The sequence below is a fragment of the Rissa tridactyla genome, chromosome 13, assembly GCF_028500815.1.
Source record: "Rissa tridactyla isolate bRisTri1 chromosome 13, bRisTri1.patW.cur.20221130, whole genome shotgun sequence".
NCBI classification, from domain to species: Eukaryota; Metazoa; Chordata; class Aves; order Charadriiformes; family Laridae; genus Rissa; species Rissa tridactyla.
In genome coordinates, this window is record NC_071478.1 from 11,484,098 (window position 1) to 11,501,521 (window position 17,424).

The 17,424-nt window shown below is 45.9% G+C and overlaps 1 protein-coding gene across 8 annotated transcripts in view; it reads right to left on the reverse strand.

Annotated features, from left to right (window-relative positions):
* Positions 1-222: 222 nt before the first annotated feature.
* Positions 223-17,424, reverse strand: part of ADORA2A (adenosine A2a receptor) — a 31,313-nt gene continuing 14,111 nt past the window's right edge. For 4 of the 8 annotated variants that reach the window (XM_054219745.1, XM_054219749.1, XM_054219744.1 and 1 more), the window contains exons 2-3: positions 14,275-15,168; positions 223-6,439 (exon numbers count right to left, since the gene is read on the reverse strand). In XM_054219745.1, coding sequence (XP_054075720.1) covers positions 5,479-6,439; positions 14,275-14,624 — 1,311 coding nt within the window. In that variant the 5' untranslated portion in view covers positions 14,625-15,168 and the 3' untranslated portion in view covers positions 223-5,478. The other 4 variants (XM_054219746.1, XM_054219748.1, XM_054219747.1 and 1 more) reach the window with 4 other exon arrangements.

Below are 17,424 nucleotides of genomic sequence, written 5' to 3' on the forward strand. Positions count from 1 at the left end.
CAGATGGGAAGTCAGAGATGTGAGGGGTCTTCTAGTCTTGGGTATCTGGGTCTGTCACCTTGCTCCTTGCTAATACCTTCTGCGAAAGAAAAGGCAGCGCCAGGGAGAGAGCTCTCTGGAAGGATTAGTCCACGGAAAAAGCTAATAAAATAACAAGAAAACACTTGCACAAGAAAGGGCCAGCCAGCTGGAACTTCCTGCGACAAAGGCACTCACACTCTCTTTTACAAATATATTTTATTATTTTAATGCTTATTAAGAAATGTAACCAAGACAGACTCAGCAGCACCAGTGGCTCCTCACTGCCCAGCAGTCTGATGACTTCACAGATATGAAAACTTCACAGATTCAAAAGAAAAAAAAACAACAACTTTGGTCAACGCACTTTAAATACATTTGCATGCACAGATTCTCCCACCCCCTTCCCTCCCCTCCCACTGGTAACTGACAAACAGAGGGAAAACAACAACTATATTCATAAAACACTTAAATTAAAAGAGTAATTGTTTTATAGTGACAGCGTGTGCAGCAGGGCGTTCATAGTGTCTTGGCTGGCAGACCACAGAGACAACCGCTCCACAGGACAGGGGGCAGGAACACCAGCTCCTGAGACAGAGTTGGGGAAGCAAAGGACATTCTCAGATCAACAGTTCCAGTCTTGATTTCAACACATCCTTGTGTGAACAGTCCCAGCAGACAAATAAGACAGGGTGTTACACACAACATTGCCCCAGTTTGGGGATTCTCAGTCTGTCAGGGTTAGCCACCTCTCACGCAAATGAGGAGCTGGTGTGATTTTAGTTACTCTTGATGTGTTTTACTGTAAAGAAGGCCAAAACTCAGGGCTAGAAAGAAAAAACTCTGTTGTATGACTCAGTGCAGTTTGATGCCCAAAACAAATTGGGAGAGAACTATTAGGCAGCTAAACTCAGCAAACATTGCCAGAGAGTATTCTACAGTTTTAATGCATGTCAGCTCTGTTACAGCATGCTCGTCCTTCCCAAAGAACATGGCTGGATTGATTTGTTATTGGGTAGGGCTCACGTTCATGAAGCAGAAGGGCTTTTGTTACACCTGGACACGCTCATGAAATGAGACAATGCATCTGAAAAGGAGACAATCCATAAGAACCATCTCTACCTCAGTCACATACAGACCATATGAGGTCAACCCTCCGCACACATCAGGCAAGGCTGACCTTCTGCAGCGACCCCAGCAGAGCTGTAAGACTGGACATCCTTTCCAGAGTCCTTCCTCAGCAAGTCACACCTTGGTCTCATGCCAGCACCATCTGCGCAATCCCCACCATATTCCTGCTTCCCTGAAATCCTCCCAAACACCTACCCTACAAATCTTCCGTCACCACCAAGATTTCCCACCTAACCCCAACCCTCCAGCCTACTCCCACACCTTAGAGACTTTTCTATATCCACCAGCATCCCCTGGAGCCTCTTTTCAAAGAGCGATCAAAGATTCAGACTACTCCATGTAACTCCCAAGTCCACCTGCACAATAAGCTTCCTGGCACCAACTGAGATCAGTGGCAAGCCTTTTCTGTCGACAGTAAAACCAACTATCCCACCATGCCAAATGGCTTCTGTGTTCAAGAGCTGCAGTTCAAGCTTGGCTTTGAAATATTACTGATCCAAAAGAAACTCTGCAGGACAATGCTGTAAGTGCATTCACTTGCACACACCAAAAGCAGTGCCCTATTGAGGAGACAGCCCCAAGAAGAACTCTTGATAAAGTTACTCCTGGCAACTCAAACTTTACTTTCTCCAAAACCCCATAATGCAAATAAACCCTGGAGCCTAAGAGTCTCCAGGGAATGGTGAAATTCACGGAATGCCCTCACACCAAACGAGGGACCACATCTCTCTCTGGGTCTTGAGCCATTTTTAGTAAGATGTTCCAGTTCAATGAAATTAGTCTCTTCTTACCCCAGCTCTTACTCTCTGGACCCACTGCACCTCGGATTCCCAAAGAGGTCTTCTCCAGCCTGTCTTGATGGTCACCTCATTCTTCCCTTTGTCTTGGTACCACCTTTGTTTATCCAGAACAGCTATATTTCATCACTAAACATTCTCCAGCTGGAAGGAAAATAGGGATATGAGAGGGGAGTATAAGAAAAAAAATTAGTCAGCTTTCACTTTTCTAATGATCCCTGCCCTATGCAATCTGGGAGAGAGATACTTTTCTCAAGGGCAGAGTGTGCTGCCAGGAGAAGGAAAGAGCACACTTCGTTGATGGGATCCTCTGAATCCTTCTTTTATATAAAAAGAAAAGAGAGAAAAGAGAGAAAAGAGAGAAAAGAGAGAAAAGAGAGAAAAGAGAGAAAAGAGAGAAAAGAGAGAAAAGAGAGAAAAGAGAGAAAAGAGAGAAAAGAGAGAAAAGAGAGAAAAGAGAGAAAAGAGAGAAAAAGAAAGCCTTGAAATCCCAATCCTTAGGGAACAAGAAATAAGAAGCTCAAAATGCTGTTCAAAAGGCTCATGCTGGCCACAACAACTGCTTCAGAAACATCTTCTGAAGGTCCACCTCAGACATATGTCTGCCAGAAGGCACACAGCATGTGGTGCAATTGCCATCCCTTCCTTCCTGTGACTACAAACTTCCAATTCTATATAAAACACGCTGCGTCCTTACCCCCACTGCACTTCCTCCTGCACACATTCCCCGGCCCCTTCACACACCCTTTTCATTTCAAATCTGGATCACTAATATTGAAAGGGACTGGACACACTTGGGGGGCATCTCAAACAGCAACAGAAATGCTAATATCAAGACATCTGGAAACTCAGTAAGCTCGCGTGGCAATCTGGTTGGGCAGGAAGGTTTTCCAGAGGGACAATCCTAAATTTATTGCATCAACATAGATCAACTTGATTCTTGTGGCAACCAAGCAAGAAGCTGCCATAATTGAGTGTGAAGAAGCTCAGGAAACAATAGAAAGCAACCAACCCACATCAGCTGTTGAAAGTCTGATGCAATGTGGCATAAAACATCCATTTACAATGACAACTAAAGCTCAATAGGAGGCACTTCTGCACTCGCGTGTTCTCCAGCACATGAGCGATGCTGGTATTTTCCCACACTTCCTTCCCTGCTCTGCTTCTTTGTGGACCTAATTGTTATTGACATGAATACCGGATGTAATCTTGTGTTATTCTTAGAAACATTTCGGCTCCCAACTGAGGCCTGAAGAGATCAGACCCCCATTTTCCTGACTGAGTTCCTCTGCCACTGTTCCAAGAGGTCAGAGGAGCCATCCCACAAATAACCTACAGAAATATTCCATCAAGAAAGAACAAGAGTAACAAGATCCCAAATCACCCTACAGAGGAATTACCTATGACGTCTGTCACGGGGAAATGGCTTAGCGTTTGTTAATGGTGCTGGAGTGATAATCCACTCCTCTGACGTTAGACTACGTGGAAGAGCTGTGCCAAGAAAGGAGCGATTCAATTAAACTGTGAAGTCTATTGTTCTACAAACTTGCCTGTCTTTCTGCTAAGGATCGTGGTGGCAACTACATCTTTTTATCCGTCTCACAGTAAGCTTTGTGCTAGCCTGGAGTACTTACATACTTGAACACGTTCAGTATTATAAACTACTCCCCACCTTCATGTAGGGAGACTGGCAAAGATTCTCCTCAAATAAAACTGACTTTTCATTTTAATAGTTCACAATATTTAAAATAAACATGGAATAAGAACACACAAACCCAACCTGCTTTTCCTCAAATATCAAAATCCAGTTCCCCTTTCCTCTGTGAAAATGAGATTATTTGGCTTCTGAAATGTTAATGGACAGACATGAGGAGGAGTCAGTTTTGGGGGATGATATTTCTGGTGTTTTCAGGTAGGGAATAAGCTTCAGCTCCCTGGAATTACCAGACTCTTAGTTTTCCAGTAGGACCATTACTGCCTGTTTCTCCAGAAGGTTGATGGTATTGGACATGGATTATTTGTCTGGAACACAAAAACCAGACAACCTTTAGGTAGAATTCAAGCTGATGTGGCATTCTGCTGTGCTTGAGCTACCAGGCTTCATAAGGGATACAGAAAATTATCAAACTGCTGTGGAACACCTCTACAACAAGCCATATCAGTGCACACCCTTGCTGCAGCACAGATTTGCCTTTTCTCTTATACAGACAACCACTGCAGCTTCTAAGTTGGTTTCCACTACTACTGACGCCTTTCCGCTTCTCAGAGCAGGAGCATCTTCTAACCAGACAGGCCCAGCTCTGTTGGCCTCTGCACCACAGGGACACATCGGGCTTCACAGTAAAGCACATCAGGAAAAAACTGAAACCACAGGAGAAAAGGTGCTTAAATAGAGCTCACTGGAATTCCAAAAACAAGTGTTAGGTACGTGCGTGTGTTCCTCCTTACCCCAATAAAGAAGAAAAAAAATCCCACAGCCTTTTGAGCGAGGATGAAAACAACCGTGGAAAACAACCGTGGAAAATTAGTTCCCCTCACACATGTTTGGGGCCATGGAAAGAATTTGCATTCTAGGAGCTCAGGAGGACAAGCACAGAGACAGGGGAAAAAGCAGACAGTGCCCACCAGCCTACAGACAGCTCTTCACAACATCTCGGGGCACAACCACCCTGGAGACACAGACCACAGCCCGGCCTGCTTGTGTACTCTCTGCAGCACCAAGTCCTGCTAACAGCCCTTCTACTAAGGGAAATCCATATTTCAGACGCCGTTTTCATTATTTGTTAGACAAAGTGGAGAGCTATGAGGTTATATTTGCCTTGTGCATCTGGAACATTGAGCGCTCAGGGAATGGATATGAGGTTTTGCCCATTTTTTATAACTTAAAGTAATCTTATCAAGACAAGAAAAAAACCCAAACATTCGAGCAACCTGTTGCAGTATAAGCTTCAAAAACATGAACTGAAAGACCAAATGCCATGGTTGAAGGTATCCAAAGTTCCCATCACATAAATTCCTTCCCTCTCCAAGCAGCTGCTGGCATCCTTCCTGACCAATAGATGTTGCTCTCCCCCTTTTGTTTGTTGCAGGGTGGAAAGTACTAAAAGGCCCCTTCCCTGTTGCTCTTTGCAATTCAGTGAGTACTTCCAGCCATGCTTTTATTTCTGTTGGTAAAGAGCAAAACTGACATACGACCACAGATACACAGTACAGCATAATGTCATGATATGCCCTGCATCAGCAGAGTCTCCCAGTGCTGAACTTGGAATGACGTCTTTGACCTTGGCACTGCTCCTGGTGACAGGTCATTGATGGGCAACGTGTCCCTCCTTCCTTAGTCCGTTTCAATGGTCTCTTGGCTTTTCTCCAGTCTAGTATTTAGGATCATCCCAACAGTCCTGGGTAGGGACCCCCTTCTCCACAGCGATCTGAATACACACCTCTCCCCCCGCCCCCCAACCTCCCTTTCTGCCATGGCAGAGGTCACCAATCAAAAAAAAATAATTCTACCAGGAAGACTTTAACAGTCTCATCAGGAAACATCCGCTGCTGCGAAGGCTGCTCTTTCCAGATCTGAGTAGGACACCTGGGCATCAATTAGCTCTTCACTGTGAAGCTCCCTGTTCATACATGCATCTGAGAGAATCCCATTTTTGCAGGAATGTGGGAGATGCCCATTTGTCTCCACGTCCAGAGCATTTCCATTCTGGTGCCATTCCAAGCCAGCTTTACATTTGTTTAAGTCCTGCTTTTCAGGATCCCTGTGAATCTCTCCATTGGTGTATACCTCTAACGCATACTCACTGATCCGTATGCTGGCGTTCTCTGCGTCCCCACCATGCATGGAAGTCCTAGAGCTGGCTGTTCCTGCTTTGAACGGCTCCTTCCGGCCCAGGATATGCTGGCTGATGATTTTACGGAAGGTGTATCGGAACTCCCTGATTCGGTAGGCATAAATTAGAGGGTTTACAACCGAGTTGGCATGAGACAGGATAATAGCCAGATACATCAGCCAGAGGGGAGCATGGGCACAATTTGGGCAAAAAAGGGTAAAGCAGTTAATAATATGTAGTGGAAGCCAGCAGACTGCAAACAACCCGACAATGATGGCTAAAGACTTAGCTGCATGGACTTCCTTCTGCAAAGTGGAGCGAGAACGTTCCCCGTGTACCATCTTGTTCTCCATCTGCTTCAGCTGTCGCCGGGCTGCCATGAAGATTTTCAAGTAGATACCAAACATGAGGAGGAGGGGCAAAAGCACACAGGCAAAGAAGTTGTAGTAGACCATGTACTCCATGGTGACCACAGCCTCAAAGAGACATGCTACCATACTGTTGCTGCAGTTGATGGGAGAGGACTTATTGGAACCCAGCTCTTCGATCTGGGAGCGATTGTGCCACCCTAGCATTGGTGTCAAGCCGATGATGAAAGATAATACCCAGCAGATGGCAATGATACCTTTAGCTCGAGAGCCAGTCACCAGGCCATTGTACCTACAAAGCAGAGGAAACGGGAATTACATCAGTATCATTCAACAAGCCCCTCACACCCAAGCAACTTCCCAATGTCCGAGAAGACAGCAAGAAAGACACCTGCTTCTTCAGATGAGCCTTTCAACTGCCATGCAGAACCCACGCAGCACAGCAAGGACTCCATGGTGACAATGTATGACACCTATTTCCCTCCCCTTTCCTTTAGGCAGTGAATAGGTGACAGACAGAAAAGCAGGGAAATTAATACAGTTTTCATCTGTGTTCCTTCACTCCGCCAGCCCATTTTGTCATGCACATAGATCTTGCAGCCTGGATAATCAACAGCACGGCTCTGACCCTTGGTAATGAAGCCCACCGTGGCTCTCTTGCTGAAGGCTGAGGTAGTTCCTCCTTTGCAGCAAAGGAGCAGCCTTGTAGCATGGAATTGCTAGGTCTGTCTTGCAGTAAACCTGTAAGCCAAATAGCACAAAAGAACTCGGAGGCACCGTGCTATCGCCCCCCTGCCCACATTCAGGTGTGCTCCTGGGAAACTCTGCTGACCCGACTGCAGAAGCCAGGCTGGCATCGCCTTGCACAGCACCTCACTCTGCTCCACAACGGCACTTCCAGGAAGGCAAGCACCACCGACCTTCCTTAAATAACTGAGATAAATCAGCTGTTTTCCTCACCAGCCCAGCTAAGCTGACCCCATGTCTTCCTCAGGAAGGAAGAATTAAGCTGACGGTGCTCTGGCTACAGGTGTGCTGTGGGCTGCACCGCACACACCAAAAGGGACTTCAGTGGTGGAGGTATTGATATGCCCGGCTGAGGCCACTGCTCTTAGCAGTAAATTCTCCAAGATCTGTTGAACGAGACAGCAAGCAACATGGCAAGAATCTGACAGCGCAGGCAGGGACACTGGTTTGTTTGAAATATCAGCCAGTTCCCAAGGCCTTGCAGGTTACTGTGGGTCCTGAGCTGACTCCACCAGTTCTTCTCTCTGAAAATGTAAATCAGGGCAACAGTTTAACATTTCAATGCAATTTCCTTCCCTTGGTAATGCTTAGCATGGAAAGTAGATGGCCGGATTCCCACATTGTCCAGCGTGGGTCCCACACTGTGCTTGACCCCATGTGTCTGTGATCGGACAACGGTAGTGCTGGGCTCCCAGTGTTTACCCAATGCTCCTTCTCCCTCTGTCCCCAGAATTCTCTCAGCAAACAAACATTTAAAAAAAATAATCCAACACGCCATAGAAATCTTTCCATCTCTCAATAAAATAGTCACTCCCACAGGTTCATGCTCCTATCCCAGTGCAAGTTCAAGACATGGGATGAGAGAGGCTGCTTTTGCCAGGCACGGCACAGAATGGAGATCCTGCACATGCTTTAAATCCCTGCTGATGGGCCTTGGAAAAAACCTGGCTCCACGCAAGACCCATCAGGCTTGAGTCTCTCTTCCTCAGTTGCATTTCAAAATCAGAAGAGAGGGAGTGGGTGAGGGAGCCAACCACGCAATTCCCAGTACACAAAATACACTGAAATCCTCCTTCCAGAAATGAGGGAGAGATTCAGCTGATTCCGAGAGATAAAACGGTTTCTCCAACAAGTAGTGGATCCTGCTCAATGCTTAGGGGATGCTGAGGGCACAGCATGGATGGTAGCAGGGAGCTGCTGACTTTCAGACCTCATCAACACAGCAAAACAGCATCTGTCCTTTGAAAAGTACACTTCAGGGAGCAAGAGATTGGCTGAAGGCACTTGAAGCTTGGAAAAACAAAAAGAAAAAAAAACCCCTCAAAACCCTGCAGCCCTGGAATCGGCTACATCTTGTCAGAGGAATTTTGAAATTGTGCAGCTGTTATCCCACGACTAGAGATGTCCCTTCCCTTCCACTAAAAATATATTCATTACTGCTCCAGGCAAACACCCCCCCGGTTCTCCCTCCCTCTTACCCTCTGGGGATTCCCACACAACAAAGTTTACAAGGCTTAGGAACAGCACTTAACCCAAGCAGCCACCCGCTTTCCAGCCACAGTGTATTTGGCAGTGGCAATTACCAACGTATCAGTGAGTGCATTTCCGTAACGCCTTGCTCAGTATCTCCAAGGGTTAAGAGAGAAAGCTAAGAGCATCCTGTCACATAGTGTGTGGCACTACGTTGGCCAGGTACCCACTGAGAAGTGTCCATTCACTTGGGAGAACCTGATTTCTAGGACTCACGTGAGACACCTCTGGCTGACTTGGCTGAGGTACGGGTATTGTCCAGTTGGACTTTCCTGGACTCATTCCTTTTGTCTACTTAGAGGTGTCACCAGGCCAGCAATGAAGAGTTTGTGCACCTGCTTAGGCATCTCTCTAGGCTCACAGCAGCCAGGCCAAAGCGACTCTCTGGATCCCCAGTGCTTTACAGCTCTACATGGTAAGCTCAGGGCTTCCAGGAAGCATCACATATACTGCGAGTTGCTGGCACCTATGCAGGAGACACAGCCTGCTGAAAGGAGCTGGTCACACCTACAAGCCCATGTTCTGCATACTTGGCGGGTGACTTTGCAGCATGTCTGATGTGTCCAGACAGCACTGGATTGCCAGTGCACAAGCAGTTCTCGTGCTTTCTGGAAATACTGGACTTGCTACACAAACAACTTCTACTCGTGAAATTCCAGACACAAAGAACATTAGGACGAGGGGTAATGGCTTCAAACTGTAAGAGGGTACATTTAGATTAGATATCAGGAAGAAATTTTTCACTATGAGGGTCGTGAGGCACTGGCCCATGTTGCCCGAGATGTTGTGGCTGCCCCATCCCCAGGGTGTTCAAGACCAGGCTGGATGGGGCTTTGAGCAACCCGGTCTAATGGGAGGTGTCCCTGCCCAGGGCAGGGGAGGTGGAACAGGATGATCTTTAAGGTCCCTTCCAAGCCAAACCATTCTGATTCTATGATTAGTGCCAATCACAGGGACACTCATGGTGGAGTTGGGTGTGGGGATAGGGTCACCATACTTCTCCAGAAAACAAAACCCACTTTTGCAAACAGAGGAGATTGTGGATGTTTTCCCCAAAATAGTGTCACCTGCCTTGCTGCTCTCCCAGCTGTCAGGCTGGCAAACGGACTCCGGGAGAACAGCTGCCCTTGGCGAATGCACAACTCATCTGTGCTGCCTAAAGTAGCTTGGCTGAGGATGTGACACTTCTGGATCCTTGGCCTAAGCTCTGTGTCATCGAGACAAGGATTCCTGCAGAAAGTATAGTACCTCATTAGTCTGATTTATAAAGTATGAAGCTGTGTGGAAGACAGAGCTTGTATAGGAACCATAGGGTTCTTATACCTCAGGTAGAAGTTAAAATCTTTCCATGTATTGCACGATATGTAGCTGGCCTAACTCATCATCAAAGCATCCCACCAGCCTGCTGCTTGTCTTCCAAACCCAGCTCTGGTCACAGCACTGCACATCTTGGCCAGATGGCTCTGCCATGCATAGAGCACGTTTCAGCTGTTACTGCATCACACCAGAAAGCCTGTGCTCAGTGTTGAAGGCACTGGGCTTTGATCTGGATTCCATCTGTGCTCAACAGTTTTTAACAAATCACTACAAAACACCGAACAAAATCGCCGAACACATCCCTCAACAGCCCACACCTCAGGCAGCTGCAGTCATAGGGGACAAGACAAAAGGAGGACATTCTGTCCCTAATACCTATATCTGGAAACACGAGACACTGACAATCCCAGTTCATCCAGGAAATCTTGTGGCAGAGCAAGAAACCAAACCCAGACCTTCTCATGCACCACAGAAACAACCCTTTCCCAGTAAGTCAGTCAAGAAACTTTCTCCCCTATGACCAGGTGCTAACTGATACTAGCGCTTGTCTATGTGACAGAGACCGGCTAGGGTGGGATCCCACAGGTGGGCACAGCGCTCTAAAAAGCAGAAGCAATACTGGTGGGCAGGCGCCACTCTCTTGCTCATGGCACAATATCAGCTTCCAGACTAAAACCTTGGTAATAGCAAGTTCCACTAGCCACGAAGCCACAGACAACTGCCACTGCTTTCAATGCCGTGCCCATGGTTGCTCAAAGGAGGCAGTGAATTCTTCTTCTTTCATATTAGGTTGAATCTGCCCATAATCTATTTGACACAAACATGAGCACATGTAGGAAATGACTGTCATAAAGTCAAAAGGTTTATGGTGACTGGGGAAAGAAATAAGTCTGGATACAGCTTAAAGTGACAATAAAACATTCAATTCCTGATTCACTGACTCAGATGCTCATATATGAGCATTTGAGAAGGCAACCCTAGAGAATTAAAGCAACTGCTGAAACAGACTGTTCCCAGCACAAAGGTCCCTTCCATGTCCTATAATTTTTGCAGGGTTTGTGTCCATCTCCCCTATTCTTCCTACCCCGGACTTTGAGAAGCCAGTTCTTCATGTCCAGCACCCCTAGCCTCTGGCAGAAAAGCATCCCAATGCCACCTCAGAGCTGCAGTTTCAATCACCACCACACGGGATAAATCTGTCCCTATGTTCCAAACATAAGGGAGCTGCACCTCAGTAATGCTTTCCCAGAGAAGCATCCCAGCAGCTTAGGCATCTCCAACTTTCACCAGAGGAAAAGGTCTGCACTTCAGCAAGTTCCTGCAGTTGGCACTGTATGACCTGTGTAAATATTTATGCCACAGGTGGATACCTGAGTCCAGCACACAGAGCGAGCGGGAACCTGAGAAAACTTTTCCGTTTGCCTGCAGGAAGAAAAATGTCTCCTCTCTTCCCCGTGCATCGGAACTACCTGTCCTTCACCATGGCAGTATCTTTACCAGAAATGCCTGCACAAGAACACGTGGCTGGGCACTGTGCCATCGGAGCATTTGCTGGCACCAAAGAGCCTGGAAAGCGGCAATTGTTCTTGGCTCGTGACTTCATCCTGGCGCTCAGACTTGCAGCCAGTTTTGTTTAGAACACCCAGGGATTTTATATCAGCGAGCGCAGGTTTGCAGGTACCTGCCATGTTAGAGACACAGTTTGGATTTTACCCGAGACCGAACAAGGGCTCGGACTCACTGCCTTGGGAGTACTTTATTGCCACTTGCAGAGCATTACATTTGTATAAAACCCGGCAGAATTCAGCAAAGTGTTTGAAAACTTTCCAAAAGTTTATCTAATTCTACACAATGCTTTAATCGTTTGAAAGGTAGAACCCGTAAGACGTTCACAAATTAGTTTTTATGTATTTTTAAATTTTACCTATAGGTGTCTTTCCTCACTGCAATTTTTTGGGGGATGGTCTTTTATCCACAGAAAAATCATTCCAAAAGTAACTCTAATTATGTACTGAGGTGTCCAAAACCAACTCTTCTGCCTCCTTAACACTGACAGTTTATTTGTGTGGGAGTACACATCCACATACATGTCCACTGAGACGTGAGGTTGCCCTCCTTAGGACAAATCAGATATGAAACAGTTAAAAAGAAAAAGAAGAAGAAAAAAATCGGTTTGGCCCTTTTTGGTTTTGTTAGAGTGAAGGAAGTCCAACTTATTATTTTTTTAAGAGCATTCATCTAATGAATATTAGGAATGCCTGCTGTTACCTTTCTTGTCCTCTGAGGAGGAGAGAAGAGGCTTTCCCAGGCATTAAGGACGGGGTGAAAACGTGCATCATTAGTGGCAGAACTTTCCTTCCAATGGTTTGACACATTTTTTGAGACAACCAGATATTAGAAAAAGAAAAAAAAAATGAGGATATGAGCAGTCTGAATCATATCACATTTCCCTCTTCAGCTAATGAGCTTTCACTTTCTCAGCATGTCTGAGGCTATAAATCTAATGCTTATTCAGCCATTAATTCTTAAGGGGAAACACAATTTATAAGTTCTTCGCTCCTACTGTAAAAGGACAAACCAGTAGAGGGCAAGGAGGGGGACGAACCTACGGAAGAACCTGTGGGTTTCTGCATCCAATCAGCTCCCCTGTTTCTGGGGCAGAAGAGGGTGTGCTCTGTTTTTTCAAAAACAAAACAGTGAAACCGGTACAGTGCCCAGCACTGATGGAGTCTGATTTTTCTAAAAGACTCTCTACCTTGGCTGTTCCAGGAAATTAAATTTTCAAGATAATATAGTTACAATGATACCCCCAAAAATGGGCAGAAATCCAGATTTTTAAAATCCTTTTCCTGGCAAGTCATCCTCTAGCAATAAGAGTGCTTAAACCGTCAGCAGAAGTCTTCAGAGTTAGCTCATGAGAGATGAGTTAAAGACATTAGTCCTTCTCAAAACCATTTCAGAGGCAAGCCCCCGAGGGCTACTCTACATATGTTTCTTTGTACTATTTATCATTATTTTGGTTTATAAACTGAAAACATCTATATGTGGAACTGTAGAAAAGTGGAGGCAGTCCAGTTTATAGGTAACTAATATCGATAGAGTTTTCTCCGCAATGGAACGGAATTGTTATTTCTTACAACTACATCAAAAGTAGAGGCACAGCTATAGGTTTGGAAACCAGCAATTAACGGTAATGATATAGCAGCACAAGGTTGCTGAGGCAAGGCTTCAGGAAAGACTATGCTGCACTGGTCCACGTGGAAAGGTAATCTCCGCAGCTCTAGGGAAAAGAAAGCTTTCTATTTTTGAATGGGAGGTTTGTGTTAATCGACATAAATGCTGGATGACCAAAGTATTCACAAGAGACAAAGTTGCAGAGGTCAGCACAAGTGATTGAAGCTCAACAGGAGTGAGGATGTCCAAAAACTCAAACTTGACAGCACAACAATCAAAAAGTTGTTCCATTTTTGCAGCCATATTTGTTGTTCAGGACGGGAAGCAAATCTCTTCATTCCTGAGAGTGTGCTGCATCCTCCTAAGGACAAGACGGGAAGGAAGAAGACTCCTACACTTTGCCTGCACCAGCCTCTCTTGGGGCTTTCTTGACATCTTTTGAGCCTATTGAATGGCTCGGAAGCATTGTCACACAGCATTCAAACCCAGCCCACAAAACACAATGCTGCTCTGCACCCACAGTCAGGTATATCCCGTCACAACAATGTGCTTCTGGAAAACTGAGCTGAGTAGCAGCCCCTGTGTGTGCGGCAAAACTTCCCCATCAGCCTCCCTGGTTGCACACAAAATAGCAGCTAGTCATATTCAGCTTTCAAGCTCTAATACTGGAACGTTCTTTTCTTCCTTTAAACTCCAGAGTAGAGACCACAGAATAACCATCTGCAGGTCTGGGCTGGGACAAGCCATTGCCTTGACCTAAAACACGCTTTGCTTGCAGAGGCAGTGCCTAAGCTGCTCCAAATCTTCGTAAGGCCCATTTCTTCATAGCCTGCTGCTTCTCCTCCCTTCACATTTAATGGATTCCCAAGAGAAAACCCCCATCCACACGCTCCACAAGCCTGCTGCTACAGCTGCAGGCAGAGTCCCCCATTCTCCTCACGTAAAGGAGACAAGTTGGCCTCACCCCCTTTCTGCCCTCCACCATGTATTGCTTTAGCTCCGCTTTCCCACAGTGATCCTTCTGGTGCTGTTGGTGCAGCTCAGAGGGCAGGTTATTGAGGTTACCGCACGAGTCCGTCTAAATATGGAACAGCAGCTCTGAGGCAGCGCCACTGCGATGCCATGGGTGTACACCACATGAGGACAAAAAAGAATTGGAAAAAGAAGCGACCATAAAATCCATCAGCCAAGGCAGCCTTCAAGACCTTGAAAAGTTTTTTTCACATTACAAGAGAAAAAGTGCCGATCCTCATTTAACTTTTCCTTCCTCAATTCATGTCCAGATCTGTTGTTTTTACTGATATTCATCCCTCACTGCCCTCGCCCCACTCCGTCCCCCCAGCCCATCCCCGGGCTTACCTGAGGGGTATGCGGATCGCAATGATTCTGTCAATGGCAATAGCAAGGAGGCTGAAGATCGAACTCTGAGTCAAGACCAGGACGAAGCAGGCAATGAAAAGGCAGCCATAGAAGAAGGCACAGAAACCAGTGCTGATGGTGATGGCAAAGGGGATTGCCAGCATGCCCACGGCAATGTCCGCAGCAGCCAGGGACACCACAAAATAGTTGGTGACGTTCTGCAAGTTGCTATTCAAATAGACTGCCCAGCAGACCAGGATGTTCCCCAGGATGGCCAGCACTGCGATGATCAGCTCCAGGACGATGTAAGCTACGTCTGAGAGGAAGTCTTCTTTCCCATGTACTAGCATGGTGAGAACGACCAGGCCAATGTGAGAACGTGCCAGAAAAGCTCAGCGTTCATATCTGCAGAGCACTGAACAGCCAAGACACTTCAAAGCTGCCTGGGGTCTGAAGAGCACTCAGCTGCCAGCCGGCGAAGGTTGCTCACACGCACCCTGTTCTCCCCATAGCTGCTGAAGATCTTTACAGTAGCAGGTGTCAAGAAAAAAAATCAAGGGCTTGCCAACTCCAGAAAAGGGAATTAACCACATGCAGAATAATTCAAACTCCAGCAGACGAATGGACAGGAGAATATCTCATGTAGACATACGCTGCTCCCCAGGCTGCGAAGTCCATCAGGCAATACGACACTGAAACTATATCATATGGCAGCGTCACATTGGCTGTGACTTTTTGTTTCCTGTTGACAATCACACTGCTAGTCATGGCTTCCTGTCATGTAGATACCTACTACCAACATCCTCTGGTTCTCTTTTTCACCTTTTCCCGCTAGGACGTGGGAAATATTCTCTTCAGATGAAGCAAACATTCAGCTTCTTCACTTGTAGTTTCCTTTAAAAAAACAAAACCAAAGACAAACACTAACCACATACACTAAGTAATCAGCTCTACGGAGGAGATGGAAAAAGCAAAATCTCATTACAGTGGCACATTAAATTGATAACGGATATTAAAGAGACCTAGAAGAATACATCATTGGCGAAAATCTCACATTTTGTCTATCCTGAAAGCTGCAGGGACAAAGCCAAGGTTCAGGAAGGCAGTATTTCACAGTGGTGATGAGAAACAAGGGACGTTTTGTTTTCGAGGCTACCAACTGAGCTGGCACTTCAGCAGCTGCTCCAATAGTCTGCCCTGAAACACAAGAGCCCCGCTAATTACGCCTTGGCAAGTGCTGTGGCTGCACAGAGGAAAGGTGGAGGAGCCTTTTTCCATACACCTGTCGCCCTCTGATCATGAACACAAGACTTGAGCCACCTCGTGCCGCCCACCCGCAGGTACTTTGCCACAAAAGCGTGCTGCACCAATACGCTGCTCTGCGATGACACAAACCTTCATTCTTAAGGGGGTTGTGTCACTGGCACATGTGGTCACCACCCTGTTGCCATACCCAGTCCTTCCTTCAAGCGCACAGACACTGGAACGTGATCAACGTCAGGGAGAATAGTTCAAGGTAAGTCAGACAGTGACATCTTTGAGGACTTTCCCACTGAGCATGCACACTCTCTGCAAGGGTCTCTGCAGGTTCTCCTCCTGCAACAACATCGGGTTTGTTCACATAAAACTTTATCCTATAAGCAAACCATTTATTTGTTATACCTGCATTGTCCATAGTGTTTGCTGCGTCCACAGATACAGGTCAGCACCGTTCTTCAACTACAACCAGCCGGAAACACATCCACCAAGACACGTCGCTCCCAGAAACACAAGACATAGGCACAATGCCAACGTCATCTCTCAAGAACACATTCATGTTCCTGCGGTATCACGCACACAAATCTGGGGCTAAATTTGGTGCTGCTTGCAAGGGAACATGGTCCCTACAGCTGCCATTTCATGTGAACAGATATATATCTATGTGCTTGCATGCCTCGCTCGCACACTAATCTTGTGGGTCACCTCGTACCTCTGCTTTCAGATATGGGGGCATTTCACCACTGTTTCAGCTAAAAATATAGCAATGGAGAATACAGTTCCCTGAGCTTCGTGCAACAGTCAAGACATAATTGTTTGCTGTCCCACCCTGTCACTTCCAGAGTGGGTTTTCAACCTTATTTAGCAAGCTTTAGCAGCAATATTTTCTCCTTTAAGAGGGCAGCTCCTTGAAACATCAAAGGGCTGGGAGAGAGAGACACAGCACTAACTGATAAATCACTTGAGCTCAGTTTTCGATGCAACGGGAACCTCCAAAACAAAAGATTTTTGGGACCCCGTCCACAGGTGATCTGGTGTGGTCTAACCCAGCGGGGTCTCATGCCTTCACAGTTCACTCTGTTTTCAAGTCAGAAATCTAATTTCTCAGGATAAAATAAAAGGGTAAAGACAGTGATAATAAAAGAAAATATGATTAACTTGTGATTCACATCTGATCTCAGGAATATAATCTAATTTTAGTCCTTTCATTGATTTAGAGCTGTATTGCTAATGCTGCATTTGAAAGGAAAGTGAATGATTCTTGGTGGTTTGGATGTGCTTCAAAAACATAGCTTTTTGTCCACCTCCAGCAATCTTGTTTATGTGTTTTCTTTGGTTTGTGTGGAAGAAATCAGCAGAAGAGATTAGTTTGTGATCTAGCTGTTAAGAGGAAGATAAAGATCATCCATTTAATCTTTTCTAAAGTACAAAAAAACCCCAAGAAGTCTCTGTATTGTCTATCATCCGTTAGCAAAAACTCCGTTTTTCCATTGACCTCCTAAAGATTGTTTCTACTTCCTTGAATTTCAGGGATATCAGTGATATGCTCCTACATCACTCTGCTAGCATCTGATTGTCCTTTACAAATCCCAACAGCTTTGTTCCAAAGCAGTGATACTGAAAACTAACACTCCCCCCCCCCACCCCACCCCAGCCTGACTTCCAGGGAAGGGGATGAGAATTAATATTAGATAGAAATAAAGAAAATGTGGAGGGAGAGAAAACAGAAAGGGTGAGATGACAAAATAAACAATGCTCTGTGTGTGAGCAAGAAAGGAGGAAAAAAGACAGGAAAAAGTTGGTAGGAAAAAAACAACCCAACCAAGCAAGGGAAGTAGCTGGCAAAACAGGTCTGTAAGAGAAAGAGAGCACATGTGCCTGTCAGAGTATGGC